Source organism: Convolutriloba macropyga, chromosome 6 (assembly GCF_964194025.1).
Source record: "Convolutriloba macropyga chromosome 6, txConMacr16.3, whole genome shotgun sequence".
Lineage (NCBI taxonomy): Eukaryota > Metazoa > Xenacoelomorpha > Acoela > Convolutidae > Convolutriloba > Convolutriloba macropyga.
The window spans coordinates 66,902,679-66,921,398 of record NC_134473.1 but is presented as its reverse complement, the minus strand read 5'-3'; the positions used below and the strand labels follow the sequence as shown (position 1 = coordinate 66,921,398).

Sequence of the window (18,720 nt, the reverse complement as noted above, 5' to 3'; positions counted from 1 at the left end):
ATGCTATAATAATACGTTTTCAATGGACAAGCAACAATAGAAGGGTTAATTTTACTCTAAATGTAGATTTATACGATCCCAATAGTTTTGAATTGCATTGTCGTCTTTTTTAAAAATAACTATTGCCCTTTTTTAAATTGTAGACTGGCCAAGATGATTTCGAATCAACACTCCAATTATTGACGTATCTCACTTCCGTGTAAATGAGGCGCAATGAAAATATATCAAAATTTCTGTAAAAAACGCATGGTTTTTATGGCTTTGACGTTGCGTTTGCGAGAAATTTTTGTGAAATTATTTTGTATTCGTTCATATTTGCAAAGTCTTATGACTTAATCTCACTAACTGTTTATCTATGTAGTATTTTTCAATAGAAAGATTGCGGCTTTTATGACCTTCAAAATTACTTATTTTGAAAAAAAAATAGATTTTTGAGCTCTATCTCTTTTGATCTTATTTCTGGCATATCTAGCTCAGTCTTAGCGAAGAGAGGTCGCATCTTCTTTCGCGTGATTTTAAAATTTAGTCTTCAATGAGTTATTATTTTTTAAATAATGGTTTTTGGCTCCGATATTACGAGTTTATATTTTATTTTTGTACATTTGACAAATTTTTATGTTCTCCTTTGTTGTATTGTCACCATATTACATTAACGGCAGGTCATATATGACATCAATAGCGTTAAAAGAAGGCACAATTGAACATGTAACGATTTCAGCAAAAATGGTTTTAACGGGGCTTCGAAACCGTTTTCTCAAAAAAAATTAAGTGATTTTTGACTGTAAATGTCATTCTCATTCTAATAGTAAGACATAAATAAAAGTTTAAGGATAATAAAAGGTCTCAAAGGCTTCCTATAGAAATATAGAAGAAAGTATTTAACAATTTCAGCTGATAGCTAATGGCTTTCATGACGTTTTTTGATACAAGCTAAGTATAAGCGTTTTTTAATGCTGCCCTTTTTATTCGTATTTCTTTGATCTGGTCTCATTAACGAAAGGTTCGATATCTTGTTCTGGTGACCTGCAAGTTAATTTGTTTAGCTTAGGTTTCGTCTGATACTATTCTGTCTTTGTTATTAAGTGCTTCTTTAAACATAGACATTGAGTTTTGGTCATAATTGATGTTGTCTCGCTAATGACAGGTCTCATCGACCCTATAATGAAACACTATTTAATTCATTTCGTGGTTTGAATTTAAAGCAAATATTTTTATTCATACACCAATTCCTTTCGAACAATATGTGAAGTTTTGAAAATTTTCTATCTCTGCCTCATTAGGTAAACAATTTAGTCAACAATAAGGATGAGGGGGAGGGGGGGTCAAAATTCTTTGCAAACGCACATTACCAAGCCTCCTTGTTCCGCATTAACATTTTAAAGCCTTCTAACTTCTTGTTCTTTAAATTGCCCCATCACAGGGGAGCCTACGCATCATCGATCGAGAGAAATGCAAAACAAATATAAACAGATGGTTGAATATTTAAATGTTATCCAAGAAACAATTCTACGGCTGCAAACAACTTAATTTAATGAATAGGGACCTCACCTGGCTGCTAGGATCAATACCACCGGCTTCTAGACATTGCTCATAGCTATCACGGACAGTCTTAATGGCCGAGGGGTCAGAGTTGGGATTAGCTTCCAAAGACGACAGCACAGTGGCAAAGTTAGAACAGGAGGCAGCGCCACCCTGAAACACGCCAGGAACTGCTTCCGATAACTTCCAAAAAACTTACAAAATAAAAGCATAAGCTGCTGAACTTTAAAATGATTAAACTTGGATCAGCAATTAGCAACTACTGTTGATCTATTTTTCAGGTTTGCTGGTAACTTCTAAGCATGCCAATATTACTTTTGCATGAAGTTGAACGCTTTAAAAAATACACGGAAACAGCTCCTTAGTGTGTCAGGCGCATAGATTTAATAAATTACTTGAAAGCACCAAATGATCTAAAATTATCAGAATAATCAGCATTCAAATACTGAATGGACAGCAGACACGATACAGATGACCATAAATAATAGGAAAATCGTATTGTAGTAAAACCAATTAAATGGAATACTTCATTTCTATACAGGAGCACCAGCGAAATGAAGTTGCCCCACAAAGCTCAGATCATTGAAAACATTTTGATATGAAACCAACTAGGATCGTTTAAAATTTTAAAAGTCGACAACGCTATAACCCAATACAAAAGCAGTTGATATTAAGAAAATTGGACTCATTTGGCTTGTAAATGATTTGAGCAGCTTTGTCTCAGTCCAGGTCATATGAGAAATTTAAACTATTAAGAGATATGGAGGAAACATGGAATTCATAACAGATGCTTAATCATTTACCCCCCCCCCCCCCCCCCCCGGATCAGTAGTCGGTGCATGATATTTACATCCGACATTATCAAATATTATTTCAACCTAGCGCTAAGTGCCCTATGACAATTTTGCTTTTGCTGTGGTCGGTGGGGAAGTGGGGTCGTCAATGATAAACCCATAGCTACAAAACCACGAATGTAGTTTTCTCGAACTCACCTGACTACTAGGATCAATACCCCCATCTTTCAAACACTGCTCATACTTCTGCCTTACACCCTCAACTATTTGAGGGTCTGAGTTAGAACTCGCTTCCAAAGACGCCAAAACAGTGGCAAAACTGGTACAGGCAACAGCACCACCCTGAAACACACCAAGAACTGTTTCCCACTTTAACAAAGACGGTTTTTTGTATTTGGTTTGTTTGTGCTATTTAACCCCGAACATCCCCCCCCCCCACCATTTGAATCACAACACTGTAATCGCATTTAAGTTACACCCTGAATTCCAAGTTACATTCTTCTGGAATTGATGCACGAAATTTCGCATGGTATAACGGTTCCGCTTAACTCAAACTGTTAAGTACGACAGTTATTACAAAACTCATATTTTAAAATGATTTTTGAGGAAACAGTTCTTTGGTGCTTCAGAAACCGCACTAAACCAGCCAACGTTCTCAATAATTGATGCAAGAAATAGACTTACAAGGCAAACCACATGATCACAAATCAACAGACCAAGGGATAAACAGTACGTTGCAACAGACTCTACAAAAAAGCAGCGATAAAATGAAAAGCAAAACAGAAATCAGGAAAAAAAACCCACTTCAAAAAAGACAAGATGTCATCTGTGGAGGAGCCACAATTCAGTACCATCTCTGCAGAAACAACCCCCCCCCCCCCCCCACACGCATTTTCTACTCAAACTCACCTGGCTACCAGGATCAATACCTCCATCTTTCAAGCACTGTTGGTAGTTCTTTCTCACACCTTCAATAGTTTGGGGGTCTGAATTGGGATTAGCTTCCAGAGAAGCGAGAACAGTGGCAAAACTGGTACAGGAAACAGCGCCACCCTGAAACACCAAGAACTGTTTCCATCTGTATCAAAAATAATCATGGCCTAAGTTTGCTTTGTTCTATTTAAGAACCCAAAATTATCGATTGCCCATTGCACAATTATACCAGAATATAGTTCATGTCATCATTTGATGCAAAGTTTGCATCGCATAATTGTCCCGTTTAGCTGTCAATAACCGTGTGCGCCTTTTTTCAAACTTTTTTTCTCGAAACTGTTCAAGAATTTTGGAGGAAACAGTTCTTATGTGCTTTCGGATGGATTTGCAATATAGTGATTTGCTTTACACACATCTTCAACAGTTAGTTCACACAATTTAAGCAGACACACCGGAAGTTAATCGATATAGATACAATATCAATCTATCAGCAGCATATCACAAGATAGTGATAAACAATTCAATTGATAACAATATACTTCACAAAAAACGTTATCATTTCAAGATTATCAAGTCAGAAAAAATGAGACTCAAAGAAAACACTAAATTACTAAAACCCCAAAAACAAGAGACAGGAACCTAATAGTCAGAATTGCTCAAAACGAGGAGTCAAACAACAGAACTCAAGGCACAAAATCGACAAAAACAAATAAAAGAACAACACTTTGATTAGATTTCACCGATAAAAAGGATTCGAAACTTTTATGAACAAGGAACTCTTCCAAAATCTTAATTCCTGCTTTCGAAGAAACACGCGATAAGGAGCGAACGATTTAATCTTTTCACAGGAATCCACATAGGATCGTCATCAACTTACTTCCGATTCCGTATCTACAAGGTCTTCGATTCCCGCGAGACAAGTTGGGTTCTTCTGTAGTAACATGGTTCGAACTGGACTGTTGGCGTCGGATGAGATGTAGAGTTGTCGGATGTCTTCACAGGACAGTCCTGCCATTCCAGCGTCGCCTCCCTGAACAGACAGGGAATTAAGTGCATCATTCTCGACATCAGTTTTTTCATAATTTTGATCTCCAATTTTTAACAATGATCAAGGAAGAGCACACAGAGATGTTATTACGTCAAGCACTTCTTCGTTTTTCCGCAAATATTTTCAATCTTCGTTTCGAGCAGTTTACTGGATACGTTTGCCAATGACAAATAGACCAATAATTCCAAAGACATACGTTTAAACCAATTTGATTTCGTTATCTTATGATAGTTAGTCTATTGATTGCTAAAGTTGAGCAGTTTATAAAAGAGACTTGATTCCTCTCTTCATTTGTTCGTGGCTTTTTTTCATGCTCAATATTTCTTGCATTGTTAGAAAAAGGTAAATAAAGGTTCTTTTTCTTTCTCTGAAAACACTGAGTTTTAGTGCATCATTTTCGACATTTTTTTTTAATCAATGATAACTTGAGCTGTTAATCTCGTATAAATGTTTCAAAATCGGCACTGTTGACAATGTATCATTTGAACTCTTTGAAAATGAATGACCGAATTCTCGTTATAACCGATTTGAAACAGCCAGCCACGTCAGTTCTTCACAAGTTGATAATTATAAGCTGATACACAAAATTTGATAGGTTATCCACGGGGACTATTAGCTGAGAAAGTAAGGGGCAAGATCAACCCGCTACATGAAAGTTAGAAGTGAGTTTTATAACTACCAAGCTGCCTCAACTCTCAATAAGTCCACCATTAGGAAAAACGGAGAGAACAGCTGGCAACCCGTGAAAACAAAGGAATATTTTGAGGGAAAAGAATGGGAAAAATGGACACAAAAACAGGGCCGAACTTAGACACAAGGAAATAATAACGATGCAAGAGCCCGCTAGAAAACCAATATTGAGAACGGACGGACGAAGCATCTACAAGCTACGGGACATCAAAAGATTCGAAGGACATACATACAAATTTGGACAGATCTAGATCATTTTACGCATGTTTTTCTTCAAAGCAGCGCTCGGAAACGTCTTTAGACACTATCTATACAAAAGCAAAAAAAAAAAATTAAACGAAACACCGATATCAACGTAATTGAAAATTGACCAGTTCTCACAAAACCCAATACACGGACTAAAATCTAGCAGAATCATAAAGACGAAGCACAACAATCAATTAAAAATAGCACCAAACTTTATATTAGAATAAGAACAACTTAGATCACTCAAAAATGACGAAGACAAGCATGAAAAGGTAACTTGAGAACGCACAGAATGTTCTAGAACAAAAGCGCAAAAATGGTCAAGCAAAAATGTTGCATTAAACAGACCAACACATGTACAATAATTGCTTCAAACTTGGTTCGAGAGCAATTAAAAAAATGATGCAAACAAATTACATCAGCCGATCCTCCAGATTGAGCGGCATCTTTGCACTGTTGCAGGCTTTTTCTACTCTGTTCAATCCACTGTTCATTGCCACTTTGCTGTGCTTGGTCAAACATATCTTCCCACGCACTACAGTCACCGCCCACAACTACAGACGAACCACCTCCGGAACCAGAACTACCACCCTAAACAACCGGTTCTATTTCTGTTCACCCCTATCTCATTTGACCCCCAAAATTTTTAAACCCTTTCCCGAACCCCACGTTTCCCGGATTTTATGTGTTAACAACAAAACTCTACTCATACCCTACGTAATTTTTTCTGATTTTCAATGTTAATTGTGCCAATTATATAAAGAATTAAAATCAATTGAAAAATGAAACAATGGGGAGGGGTGTGGTTGGAAAAAATTGGGGTTATATGATAGGAGTTAAACAGGCAGGGGTGAAAAAGCGGGACACCAAACACAAACAACGTCCTTTTAACCTCAAGCCACATCTAGACACTTAATAATAACAAATTGCTTTTCCAAATCTAAGCACATGTTATGAAATAAATACGAATCAGCAACTCAGATCTGTCAGGTCTTCAATGGGCTTTAAAAAGTCCAGTCAAGTGATGCATTGAAGCAGTTCAACGATATTTAGCAAGGACGCCTTGTTCAAACTCAACAATTCACAAAGTATCGACGAATATTTTCATTATTAGGAACAGCGAAATAAAGAAGTAGGCTTAAATTTCAAGAGTGACCAAAATGATTCAAGATTACCTCAACAAAAAACCCGATCAGAGCTAATTTGGTTGAAAAACAACTCGAATGGAAAAGGGGAACAAGCAACTTCAAGCATGCAAAGTGTCATCGGAGCAAAAAAGCTTTTTGGGGACACCTTAAACCAAAGTCCAGCAACTAATCTCAACTCTTTTCGACCAACTCCTTTTTCACAGTTGTAAAAATAACGGATGATAGATTCTTCACTGTTGTCTTAAGATTATCCATGGAAAACAAACAATAACACCCCCTAATTCATCAACTCAATTTTTTTTTTAAAAAAAAAGATTAAAGTACACACTAAAAAACAAGGGAACAGTAGATTATCGGTGTAAAACAATTCATTTAATAGTGTTCTGATCAATAAGCTCAAGATTAGAATCTTAGAAAGAAACAAAATTAACACATATTGGTTCACAAAAGACAGCTAAGTTATAGCAGATAAATGAAGGAAATTGAGAAACGTATCATTAACAGAATCATTAAATGATTAACAAGTAAAATATTATTAGTCATATATGGGACCTATTCAGTTTCGGCCCCAAGTTTTAATACCCAAAAATATAGCACGTTACTATATAAAAATTAACACGTGCACCTGAGGGGGCGGGGGTGGGGGGTTACATTTTTCATACCCACTACGGAAGGGGGGGGGGGGCAGAACAGATCCAATAAATATCTTTAAAAATAGCCACTCAAATATTGATGACATTTATACAGTAAGCTATGAATATTCAAAACAGACCAATTTTCATGAATTTCCTATTTATAGAAATAAGAAAAAAACCAGAAATACTTATGATATCGAGAAAGGTGAACACAAACTTGATTGTTCTTTTGACACTCTTCTAAGTCGTCTCTCAACAATCGAATCAGATTCTGACTAAGACCAGAAGCGATGCCCTGTTTCAAAGCCTCATTCTGTTCACTACAGTCACCAGAAGTAGACGGGTCAACCACCTGTTAACACCAGTGATGTTCAATTTTTGCCTACAGGGATCTTTTCCGGTTATGCCCCCCCCCCAGTACGTTGTACACCCCCCCCCCCCCGTACGTTGTACACCCCCCCCCCCGTACGTTGTACACCCCCCCCCCCCCCCAGTCAGAGAGCAAGAGCCATTACATAGTAAATCATTATGTAAAAATATGGCATGTGAGTCTGGGGGGGGGGGGGGGGGTGGCACAAACGGAAAAGATCCGCTTACAGATCAGGTACTATCTTATAATAAATCTTCTATCTTATAATAAATCTTATAAGATACTTAACTCGATAAAAATTTACTTAAGGCAGAATTTGTATCGTGTAGCATCTGATAAGATCCCACACAGTAAACATTCTACTAAAATTTCTCAGAAGATCTTACAAGATAATAATTCGAGAATCATTTAATTCTGGTAACAATCATGAGCAAATTGAACTTTTGGAGTATATTAAATCAATCATTTGAACTGTTTATGCATTGATTCCGTTCACTCCTTATAGCTTTCACGGACACACAAAAATACGAATTGTCTTGACTTAATGAAGCTGAACATCACTGGTTTTATAATGGCCCCGACACTTCATTCACGAGCAATTGACGCAATAGGTCTAAACCTACGAGGCAAAAATAGACCACTAAACTGAGATAGAACAATTTAGACAACACACTATAGTTAGTTTCTTAAAGTTGCAACGCAAGCGAACGTTTTGAAAACTCCTCACATGAAAATGAACATCAAACAGCTGACAACTACTGACCACATAATGTTCCGACCCCGCTCAACAATTTTGACTTTATGTTTAATTGTGCTTTTACTAAACACCAATAATGTGATATACGATCTGTAATTAATGAGACTAGGTAACAAGCAAATAGACAACAAACAACAGCAAAGTACATAGATAAAAAATACGCCTATGATCTTTAAAGAAAATTTGATTTCAAAGTCATCAAAAACTTTAGCTATCAATTGAAATCAATAAATAGAATCTTTTTTCTCATCCATAGGGTGCCACTAAGACCAGCAATTATCCAGAATTTTGAATACGACTACAAGCAGAACAAATGAAGACAAAAAATTTAAAAAAAACTCATGAAATTCTGCTAAAAGACGGTAATGAAGCCGTTAAAACCATAATCTATTCACTAGAAAAATAGCTAAGTTCAATTGTGCCAAAAATCTTATATCTGAACAGTCAAAAATGAGATAAGACAAGAAAAATATGGGAAAATGTGCAACAATCGAACTTTTTTTTGACAACTCGTAATATCAAAGCAGAAAAACCGATACTTAAACCGTAAACCGCAAGAAATAATAAATTTTAATACTTTAGAAAGACGATGCAACCTGAAGATGACCAAAAGAGAGAAAAAGGTAGCAAAGCTCAACAAAACATTGTTTTTTCTTAAAACAAGTATTTTTAAAAGTCAAAACAATCTCAAGCTTTCGACTAAAAAACTAGGTAGGTTTTCATAAGACTCCCAAGGAAACCAATTGGACCTGTCATTAGAAAGCCTTGATTTGAATTGTTCTGTTCTGTAATTAACATAAAAAGAAGCAAAAATTGCAAAATTATTTTTGAAAACACAGCGACTCATTACAATCCGAAATTTTTTGGACTGTGAAACAAAAGAACAATTAAAGAAAAACTAGCCTTGCTATTCCTGTTTGTCCATCAGGAACACATAATTGTTGCATTACGAATATAATGGATAAGTATAATTTGACAAATAAGTCAATAGAGCAAAAATAAATTATGAAATTTGGATAACTCTTGAGTTACATTAGAAAAAACCGATAAAATTTTGATTTAACAGCACTTTCAAAGGAAGCGCAAGTACAAATAGCTGTCTCTGGAGTGAAAATTGACCCAACTCAATTTCGTGCCACTTTCGATGGAAAAAAACGCTAAATTTTTAAAAATCCAGCAAAAACTTCAACCGAAAAATTGGATCAAACAGTTCAACAACACTTTCCCACTATCTTAAGAGGTGAAAGCAACACCACTATCGTTAAAAATTTGAACATAAATTTCAGCAAAATCGACGAAAAATTGCGTAAAATTTGAAAAACAACAAAAATCAGTCAGAAGTTCACAAAATTTTTAACTTCGATAACTCCGTGGATAAAAAGAAATTAAAATCATTTTAATTATATATTTTACGCTGGACGGGGTTTCTAATAATACCCCTCACAACCCTCTACGATGAATAAATCGATCGGCCAAAATTGACTGAAAAAAGCCCTTTTGAGTATATGGTTCCAACCCACCCCCCTCCTAAAAAGGGTCGGAACAACTATGCATTACACAAGTAACAATAATAGATTAAACAAACCGAAAATTTGGCATCAACATCAGACCAAAACCAAAAAGGTAATTATAATAAATAAAGTTTGTAAGTATCACGCGGTAGCAGGAAGAAAACAACAAAAATTCTATCAAGTCCCGCTGTTTTGTTCAGGTGGTCAATATGCACATTTCATAGTCAAATTTATACAATTCCAGTAATACAACCTCTGAGGGATCCAATTCCGATAAAACTAAAAATTTGCGGTCATTTGAAAGCAGGACGCATTGACTAAAATTTATCCAGGGAAAAACTCCTGATGAAAGAAAAAAAATTAATACAATATCACGAAAAAGTAGATTAGAAAAATATGCAAAGTACAAAAAGATGGGTTTCCAAGAACAAATTCGAGCAGCTGCAAAATAAGTAAATAATTTTCATAAACGTTATCAAGAGTTCAAAAAGCATTTAAAGCCCCAGGACACAATTGATGGACAGAAAATTTTTAGTCATAAGAATATATTATCACAGAAACTTAAAGAGATAGGGAAAAAAGCACAATCAAAGGAAAAACAAACGCAGACCTGATTCTAAAACAGGAAACAATACCATTAAACAGAGGTGTTAAAAAAAGTGCGAAAATTCAAACTGATCAAGCAGCAATTTTGAATAAAAAAGACACAGAACCACAATAATTAAATATTTAACAATTGGTTGATTGCTGACATGGTTCTAATTTAAATCAACATTCCACTAAATGAGGTAACCGTCCCCCCTCCTGCTCACTAATTTCATCAATTGTCTTCTTTTTTCCGTCAACAAGGCAATTTGTTCAACTCCCCTTTCATTGGATGGGTCGAGAAGAATCAATTAAAAAACAAAGTGCTCTCTCATTGGGTGACATAATAGTTCAGCTCCAATAATGAAGCAATTATTCTACAAGATTATCACTAAATTTATTCCACCCCACTTTATATATCTCCCCACTTATTTGGCAAGCCATTATAAATGTTGGGTGGTAAAAATTCAATGTAGCTTTGGTGAAATTAGTATTTTCTGTTCGGGAATGCACCATCGTCGAAATGGAATCATCGCCTCTGTTGTCTTGTACCTCTTATCCAAAGGTTTGATGCTCTCAGGATGGCGAAACAGAGTCTTGTTTTGACCCAGTAAGGTTTTTCCCATTTAGACGACAATCTAATAGCTAACCTTTTCCAAAAAATGTGCTTTCTCGGGACATCATGCCGTCAACACTGAAAACAAGTGCAGTTTCTTGCGGACCCTGCACTCCAATGACTACTAGACCTGTTCTTAGAGCTGGCTTATTCTCTGAGTGTTCTCTGATGACTGGTACTTTTTCGGTTTAGGGACACGCCATGCCAGCCAATTCCCCTAGCACATCTCTTATTTTACTATGCCCTAGCCTAAAGAGACTACCTTTTCTTCGCATATTAGCATTGAAATCTTCGCCATATCCATCAGATTTTGTTGCAAGATTTCTTACCTTGAGCCCATAAAAAAATCTTTTCGGACCTAGAAATTCTCTTTCAAAAATTTTTGCTGTCAACTGGCACGAATAACCACATTTGAAGTTTCTTTCCATCCACATTTTCTCAGATTTGGTTAACTGGTCTGACAGTTCAAGGTATAGCTGACATTGATCCGCATCCATTTTATGCCTAAATTTCTGTCTTGTCCAATGGACGCGTGGTCCGTCTTCCTCAGACATCAATTCAGTTGCATTCATATAAGAAGCTGCCATCAAAATTCATGATTCTCGGAAAACGTCGAAATGATCTCTGGCTTTGCAAGCGGGGTTCCTTAATCCCAAACCGAAGTGTTTTGATAAACGATATCTCACGCATCACGTCATGCAAAAACATTTGTAACAGCAGAATGTGCTTCGTATTATGTCCTCTAAGGGTTGTAAGAATTCTTGACAACCTGGTGAAACTCCGATAAAAAACTCCATTCTCTTTGGGTTGATCTGGTGAAAGCTGGAAAAGCTTAATGAGGAGAGTAGTCAACGTTTCTACACAAATCCTGAAATTTTGTAACTTTTTGAATTATAAAGTCTTCCAAACTGTTATTGTCGCCAATAAAACACCTAAGTGCCGTTCTCCTACAACAACTTTAAATCAAATTAACCAAAAAGGTGTTGCTGCAAAGTGGCTCTGGCTTGCAATCAGATAACTTTTGTTAGGTTCTAGTTAACAGCCCAACTTGAGCCCATTTACGAATTTTTTTTCAACACTCCGTTAAGTTTTCAAAATTAGCTCAAGCAGCGGAGTCACTGGTCCTGAGCTACCAACAAGTTTTCGAGACTGTCTTTCAACTATACCACGGATAACACTCAGCTTCTCTATTGGCGGCGTCTCATTCAAATTGAACGTTCCGTGATAAAGAGGTGCAGAGTTTGGTCGTTTTTCTTGAAGAATATTGGTAACTGACTTATCCTCTATCATTTCTGAAGTCTTGAGCACTTTACCTGCACCTTTATCTACAAGGAATCTTGTATCCTCGACATTGCCATCCCTCACAAATTTACCCAAACGATCGAGACCGAATAGTATCTTCGTCGGTATTTCCAAATGCTTTGTTTGAGGGCTAGGTGCATCGTCTGTATTATTTAATGAGGTGAAAATTTCTGTTGACCGTTTGTACAATCTGTTTTCAATCTTTATTTTAACACCCCGTGAGTGCTTTACTTTGTTGTCTTCGTGAACATTAATGCTGAGGATACAATTAAACGTTCTGAGGGAATATTGGAATATTTGTCTTTTAAAAACGTTTCTAGTTCTATCAACAGTTCAACATTTTCCACTATTTTACTGGTGGGCAGGCAAAAACTTGCATATACGTTTGCAAATGGTGATCAAAGTATCTTCCCAGAAAGAGTCAATTTCATGGGGTAAACAATAATCTTTTAGTGGAAACACTTCTTTCGTACGCACATCATTTTCGCTGTCAGGAAAAAGTTACCATGTTAATTGGAAGAATTTAGGTCCAGTATAGCCAGCTGTTGAGATAGACTCGAAGAAAAATTTGATTCGCTCAAAATGTACAGGTTGCTGAAAAGCATTCTCGATCATGCTAAACGCTTCGTAGGTCATTTTAGTAAAAAGTTTTCAGTTTTCTGCCAATTAAAGGTAGATCCGAGCAGAAAACCGGTCAAATATTGTATCATACTTCTTATTCCAACCAAAAAACCAAATCAAATTAACCAAATTAATTAACCTAAATCAAATTTACCCAAAAGGTGTTGCTGCAAAGTGGCTCTGGCTTGCAATCAGATAACACTTGCTAGGTTCTGGTTAACAGCCCAACTTGAGCCCATTTACGAAATTTTTTTTAACACGTTAAGTTTTCAAAATTAGCTCAAGCAGCGGAGACACTGGTCCTGAGCTACCAGCAGGTTTTCAAGACTGTCTTTCAACTATACCACGGATAACACTCAGCTTCTCTATTGGCGGCGTCTCATTCAAATTGAACGTTCCGTGATAAAGAGGTGCAGAGTTTGGTCGTTTTTCTTGAAGAATATTGGTAACTGACTTATCCTCTATCATTTCTGAAGGCTTGAGCACTTTAACTGCACCTTTATCTACAAGGAATCTTGTATCCTCCACAATGCCATCTCTCACAAATTTACCCAAACGATCGTAGATCGAATAGTATCTTCGTCGGTATTTCCAAATGCTTTGTTTGAGGGCTAGGTGCATCGTCTGTATTATTTAATGAGGCGAAAATTTCTGTTGACCGTTTGTACAATCTGTTTTCAATCTTTATTTTAACACCCCGTGAGTGCTTTACTTTGTTGTCTTCGTGAACATTAATGCTGAGGATACAATTAAACGTTCTGAGGGAATATTGGAATATTTGTCTTTTAAAAACGTTTCTAGTTCTATCAACAGTTCAACATTTTCCACTATTTTACTGGTGGGCAGGCAAAAACTTGCATATACGTTTGCAAATGGTGATCAAAGTATCTTCCCAGAAAGAGTCAATTTCATGGGGTAAACAATAATCTTTTAGTGGAAACACTTCTTTCGTACGCACATCATTTTCGCTGTCAGGAAAAAGTTACCATGTTAATTGGAAGAATTTAGGTCCAGTATAGCCAGCTGTTGAGATAGACTCGAAGAAAAATTTGATTCGCTCAAAATGTACAGGTTGCTGAAAAGCATTCTCGATCATGCTAAACGCTTCGTAGGTCATTTTAGTAAAAAGTTTTCAGTTTTCTGCCAATTAAAGGTAGATCCGAGCAGAAAACCGGTCAAATATTGTATCATACTTCTTATTCCAACCAAAAAACCAAATCAAATTAACCAAATTAATTAACCTAAATCAAATTTACCCAAAAGGTGTTGCTGCAAAGTGGCTCTGGCTTGCAATCAGATAACACTTGCTAGGTTCTGGTTAACAGCCCAACTTGAGCCCATTTACGAAATTTTTTTTAACACGTTAAGTTTTCAAAATTAGCTCAAGCAGCGGAGACACTGGTCCTGAGCTACCAGCAGGTTTTCAAGACTGTCTTTCAACTATACCACGGATAACACTCAGCTTCTCTATTGGCGGCGTCTCATTCAAATTGAACGTTCCGTGATAAAGAGGTGCAGAGTTTGGTCGTTTTTCTTGAAGAATATTGGTAACTGACTTATCCTCTATCATTTCTGAAGGCTTGAGCACTTTAACTGCACCTTTATCTACAAGGAATCTTGTATCCTCCACAATGCCATCTCTCACAAATTTACCCAAACGATCGTAGATCGAATAGTATCTTCGTCGGTATTTCCAAATGCTTTGTTTGAGGGCTAGGTGCATCGTCTGTATTATTTAATGAGGCGAAAATTTCTGTTGACCGTTTGTACAATCTGTTTTCAATCTTTATTTTAACACCCCGTGAGTGCTTTACTTTGTTGTCTTCGTGAACATTAATGCTGAGGATACAATTAAACGTTCTGAGGGAATATTGGAATATTTGTCTTTTAAAAACGTTTCTAGTTCTATCAACAGTTCAACATTTTCCACTATTTTACTGGTGGGCAGGCAAAAACTTGCATATACGTTTGCAAATGGTGATCAAAGTATCTTCCCAGAAAGAGTCAATTTCATGGGGTAAACAATAATCTTTTAGTGGAAACACTTCTTTCGTACGCACATCATTTTCGCTGTCAGGAAAAAGTTACCATGTTAATTGGAAGAATTTAGGTCCAGTATAGCCAGCTGTTGAGATAGACTCGAAGAAAAATTTGATTCGCTCAAAATGTACAGGTTGCTGAAAAGCATTCTCGATCATGCTAAACGCTTCGTAGGTCATTTTAGTAAAAAGTTTTCAGTTTTCTGCCAATTAAAGGTAGATCCGAGCAGAAAACCGGTCAAATATTGTATCATACTTCTTATTCCAACCAAAAAACCAAATCAAATTAACCAAATTAATTAACCTAAATCAAATTTACCCAAAAGGTGTTGCTGCAAAGTGGCTCTGGCTTGCAATCAGATAACACTTGCTAGGTTCTGGTTAACAGCCCAACTTGAGCCCATTTACGAAATTTTTTTTAACACGTTAAGTTTTCAAAATTAGCTCAAGCAGCGGAGACACTGGTCCTGAGCTACCAGCAGGTTTTCAAGACTGTCTTTCAACTATACCACGGATAACACTCAGCTTCTCTATTGGCGGCGTCTCATTCAAATTGAACGTTCCGTGATAAAGAGGTGCAGAGTTTGGTCGTTTTTCTTGAAGAATATTGGTAACTGACTTATCCTCTATCATTTCTGAAGGCTTGAGCACTTTAACTGCACCTTTATCTACAAGGAATCTTGTATCCTCCACAATGCCATCTCTCACAAATTTACCCAAACGATCGTAGATCGAATAGTATCTTCGTCGGTATTTCCAAATGCTTTGTTTGAGGGCTAGGTGCATCGTCTGTATTATTTAATGAGGCGAAAATTTCTGTTGACCGTTTGTACAATCTGTTTTCAATCTTTATTTTAACACCCCGTGAGTGCTTTACTTTGTTGTCTTCGTGAACATTAATGCTGAGGATACAATTAAACGTTCTGAGGGAATATTGGAATATTTGTCTTTTAAAAACGTTTCTAGTTCTATCAACAGTTCAACATTTTCCACTATTTTACTGGTGGGCAGGCAAAAACTTGCATATACGTTTGCAAATGGTGATCAAAGTATCTTCCCAGAAAGAGTCAATTTCATGGGGTAAACAATAATCTTTTAGTGGAAACACTTCTTTCGTACGCACATCATTTTCGCTGTCAGGAAAAAGTTACCATGTTAATTGGAAGAATTTAGGTCCAGTATAGCCAGCTGTTGAGATAGACTCGAAGAAAAATTTGATTCGCTCAAAATGTACAGGTTGCTGAAAAGCATTCTCGATCATGCTAAACGCTTCGTAGGTCATTTTAGTAAAAAGTTTTCAGTTTTCTGCCAATTAAAGGTAGATCCGAGCAGAAAACCGGTCAAATATTGTATCATACTTCTTATTCCAACCAAAAAACCAAATCAAATTAACCAAATTAATTAACCTAAATCAAATTTACCCAAAAGGTGTTGCTGCAAAGTGGCTCTGGCTTGCAATCAGATAACACTTGCTAGGTTCTGGTTAACAGCCCAACTTGAGCCCATTTACGAAATTTTTTTTAACACGTTAAGTTTTCAAAATTAGCTCAAGCAGCGGAGACACTGGTCCTGAGCTACCAGCAGGTTTTCAAGACTGTCTTTCAACTATACCACGGATAACACTCAGCTTCTCTATTGGCGGCGTCTCATTCAAATTGAACGTTCCGTGATAAAGAGGTGCAGAGTTTGGTCGTTTTTCTTGAAGAATATTGGTAACTGACTTATCCTCTATCATTTCTGAAGGCTTGAGCACTTTAACTGCACCTTTATCTACAAGGAATCTTGTATCCTCCACAATGCCATCTCTCACAAATTTACCCAAACGATCGTAGATCGAATAGTATCTTCGTCGGTATTTCCAAATGCTTTGTTTGAGGGCTAGGTGCATCGTCTGTATTATTTAATGAGGCGAAAATTTCTGTTGACCGTTTGTACAATCTGTTTTCAATCTTTATTTTAACACCCCGTGAGTGCTTTACTTTGTTGTCTTCGTGAACATTAATGCTGAGGATACAATTAAACGTTCTGAGGGAATATTGGAATATTTGTCTTTTAAAAACGTTTCTAGTTCTATCAACAGTTCAACATTTTCCACTATTTTACTGGTGGGCAGGCAAAAACTTGCATATACGTTTGCAAATGGTGATCAAAGTATCTTCCCAGAAAGAGTCAATTTCATGGGGTAAACAATAATCTTTTAGTGGAAACACTTCTTTCGTACGCACATCATTTTCGCTGTCAGGAAAAAGTTACCATGTTAATTGGAAGAATTTAGGTCCAGTATAGCCAGCTGTTGAGATAGACTCGAAGAAAAATTTGATTCGCTCAAAATGTACAGGTTGCTGAAAAGCATTCTCGATCATGCTAAACGCTTCGTAGGTCATTTTAGTAAAAAGTTTTCAGTTTTCTGCCAATTAAAGGTAGATCCGAGCAGAAAACCGGTCAAATATTGTATCATACTTCTTATTCCAACCAAAAAACCAAATCAAATTAACCAAATTAATTAACCTAAATCAAATTTACCCAAAAGGTGTTGCTGCAAAGTGGCTCTGGCTTGCAATCAGATAACACTTGCTAGGTTCTGGTTAACAGCCCAACTTGAGCCCATTTACGAAATTTTTTTTAACACGTTAAGTTTTCAAAATTAGCTCAAGCAGCGGAGACACTGGTCCTGAGCTACCAGCAGGTTTTCAAGACTGTCTTTCAACTATACCACGGATAACACTCAGCTTCTCTATTGGCGGCGTCTCATTCAAATTGAACGTTCCGTGATAAAGAGGTGCAGAGTTTGGTCGTTTTTCTTGAAGAATATTGGTAACTGACTTATCCTCTATCATTTCTGAAGGCTTGAGCACTTTAACTGCACCTTTATCTACAAGGAATCTTGTATCCTCCACAATGCCATCTCTCACAAATTTACCCAAACGATCGTAGATCGAATAGTATCTTCGTCGGTATTTCCAAATGCTTTGTTTGAGGGCTAGGTGCATCGTCTGTATTATTTAATGAGGCGAAAATTTCTGTTGACCGTTTGTACAATCTGTTTTCAATCTTTATTTTAACACCCCGTGAGTGCTTTACTTTGTTGTCTTCGTGAACATTAATGCTGAGGATACAATTAAACGTTCTGAGGGAATATTGGAATATTTGTCTTTTAAAAACGTTTCTAGTTCTATCAACAGTTCAACATTTTCCACTATTTTACTGGTGGGCAGGCAAAAACTTGCATATACGTTTGCAAATGGTGATCAAAGTATCTTCCCAGAAAGAGTCAATTTCATGGGGTAAACAATAATCTTTTAGTGGAAACACTTTTTTCGTACGCACATCATTTTCGCTGTCAGGAAAAAGTTACCATGTTAATTGGAAGAATTTAGGTCCAGTATAGCCAGCTGTTGAGATAGACTCGAAGAAAAATTTGATTCGCTCAAAATGTACAGGTTGCTGAAAAGCATTCTCGATCATGCTAAACGCTTCGTAGGTCATTTTAGTAAAAAGTTTTCAGTTTTCTGCCAATTAAAGGTAGATCCGAGCAGAAAACCGGTCAAATATTGTATCATACTTCTTATTCCAACCAAAAAACCAAATCAAATTAACCAAATTAATTAACCTAAATCAAATTTACCCAAAAGGTGTTGCTGCAAAGTGGCTCTGGCTTGCAATCAGATAACACTTGCTAGGTTCTGGTTAACAGCCCAACTTGAGCCCATTTACGAAATTTTTTTTAACACGTTAAGTTTTCAAAATTAGCTCAAGCAGCGGAGACACTGGTCCTGAGCTACCAGCAGGTTTTCAAGACTGTCTTTCAACTATACCACGGATAACACTCAGCTTCTCTATTGGCGGCGTCTCATTCAAATTGAACGTTCCGTGATAAAGAGGTGCA

The 18,720-nt window shown here is 36.7% G+C and overlaps 1 protein-coding gene across 44 annotated transcripts in view; it reads right to left on the bottom strand.

Annotated features, from left to right (window-relative positions):
- Window positions 1-18,720, bottom strand: part of LOC142340535 (uncharacterized) — a 181,715-nt gene that overhangs the window by 52,776 nt on the left and 110,219 nt on the right. For 43 of the 44 annotated variants that reach the window (XM_075391113.1, XM_075391135.1, XM_075391116.1 and 40 more), the window contains 6 exons: window positions 7,251-7,385; window positions 5,668-5,841; window positions 4,144-4,296; window positions 3,243-3,386; window positions 2,532-2,675; window positions 1,549-1,692 (listed from right to left, as the gene is read on the bottom strand). In XM_075391113.1, the coding sequence (XP_075247228.1) occupies window positions 1,549-1,692; window positions 2,532-2,675; window positions 3,243-3,386; window positions 4,144-4,296; window positions 5,668-5,841; window positions 7,251-7,385 (894 nt within the window). The remainder of the gene's footprint in view (window positions 1-1,548; window positions 1,693-2,531; window positions 2,676-3,242; window positions 3,387-4,143; window positions 4,297-5,667; window positions 5,842-7,250; window positions 7,386-18,720) is intronic. The other variant, XM_075391157.1, reaches the window with a different exon arrangement.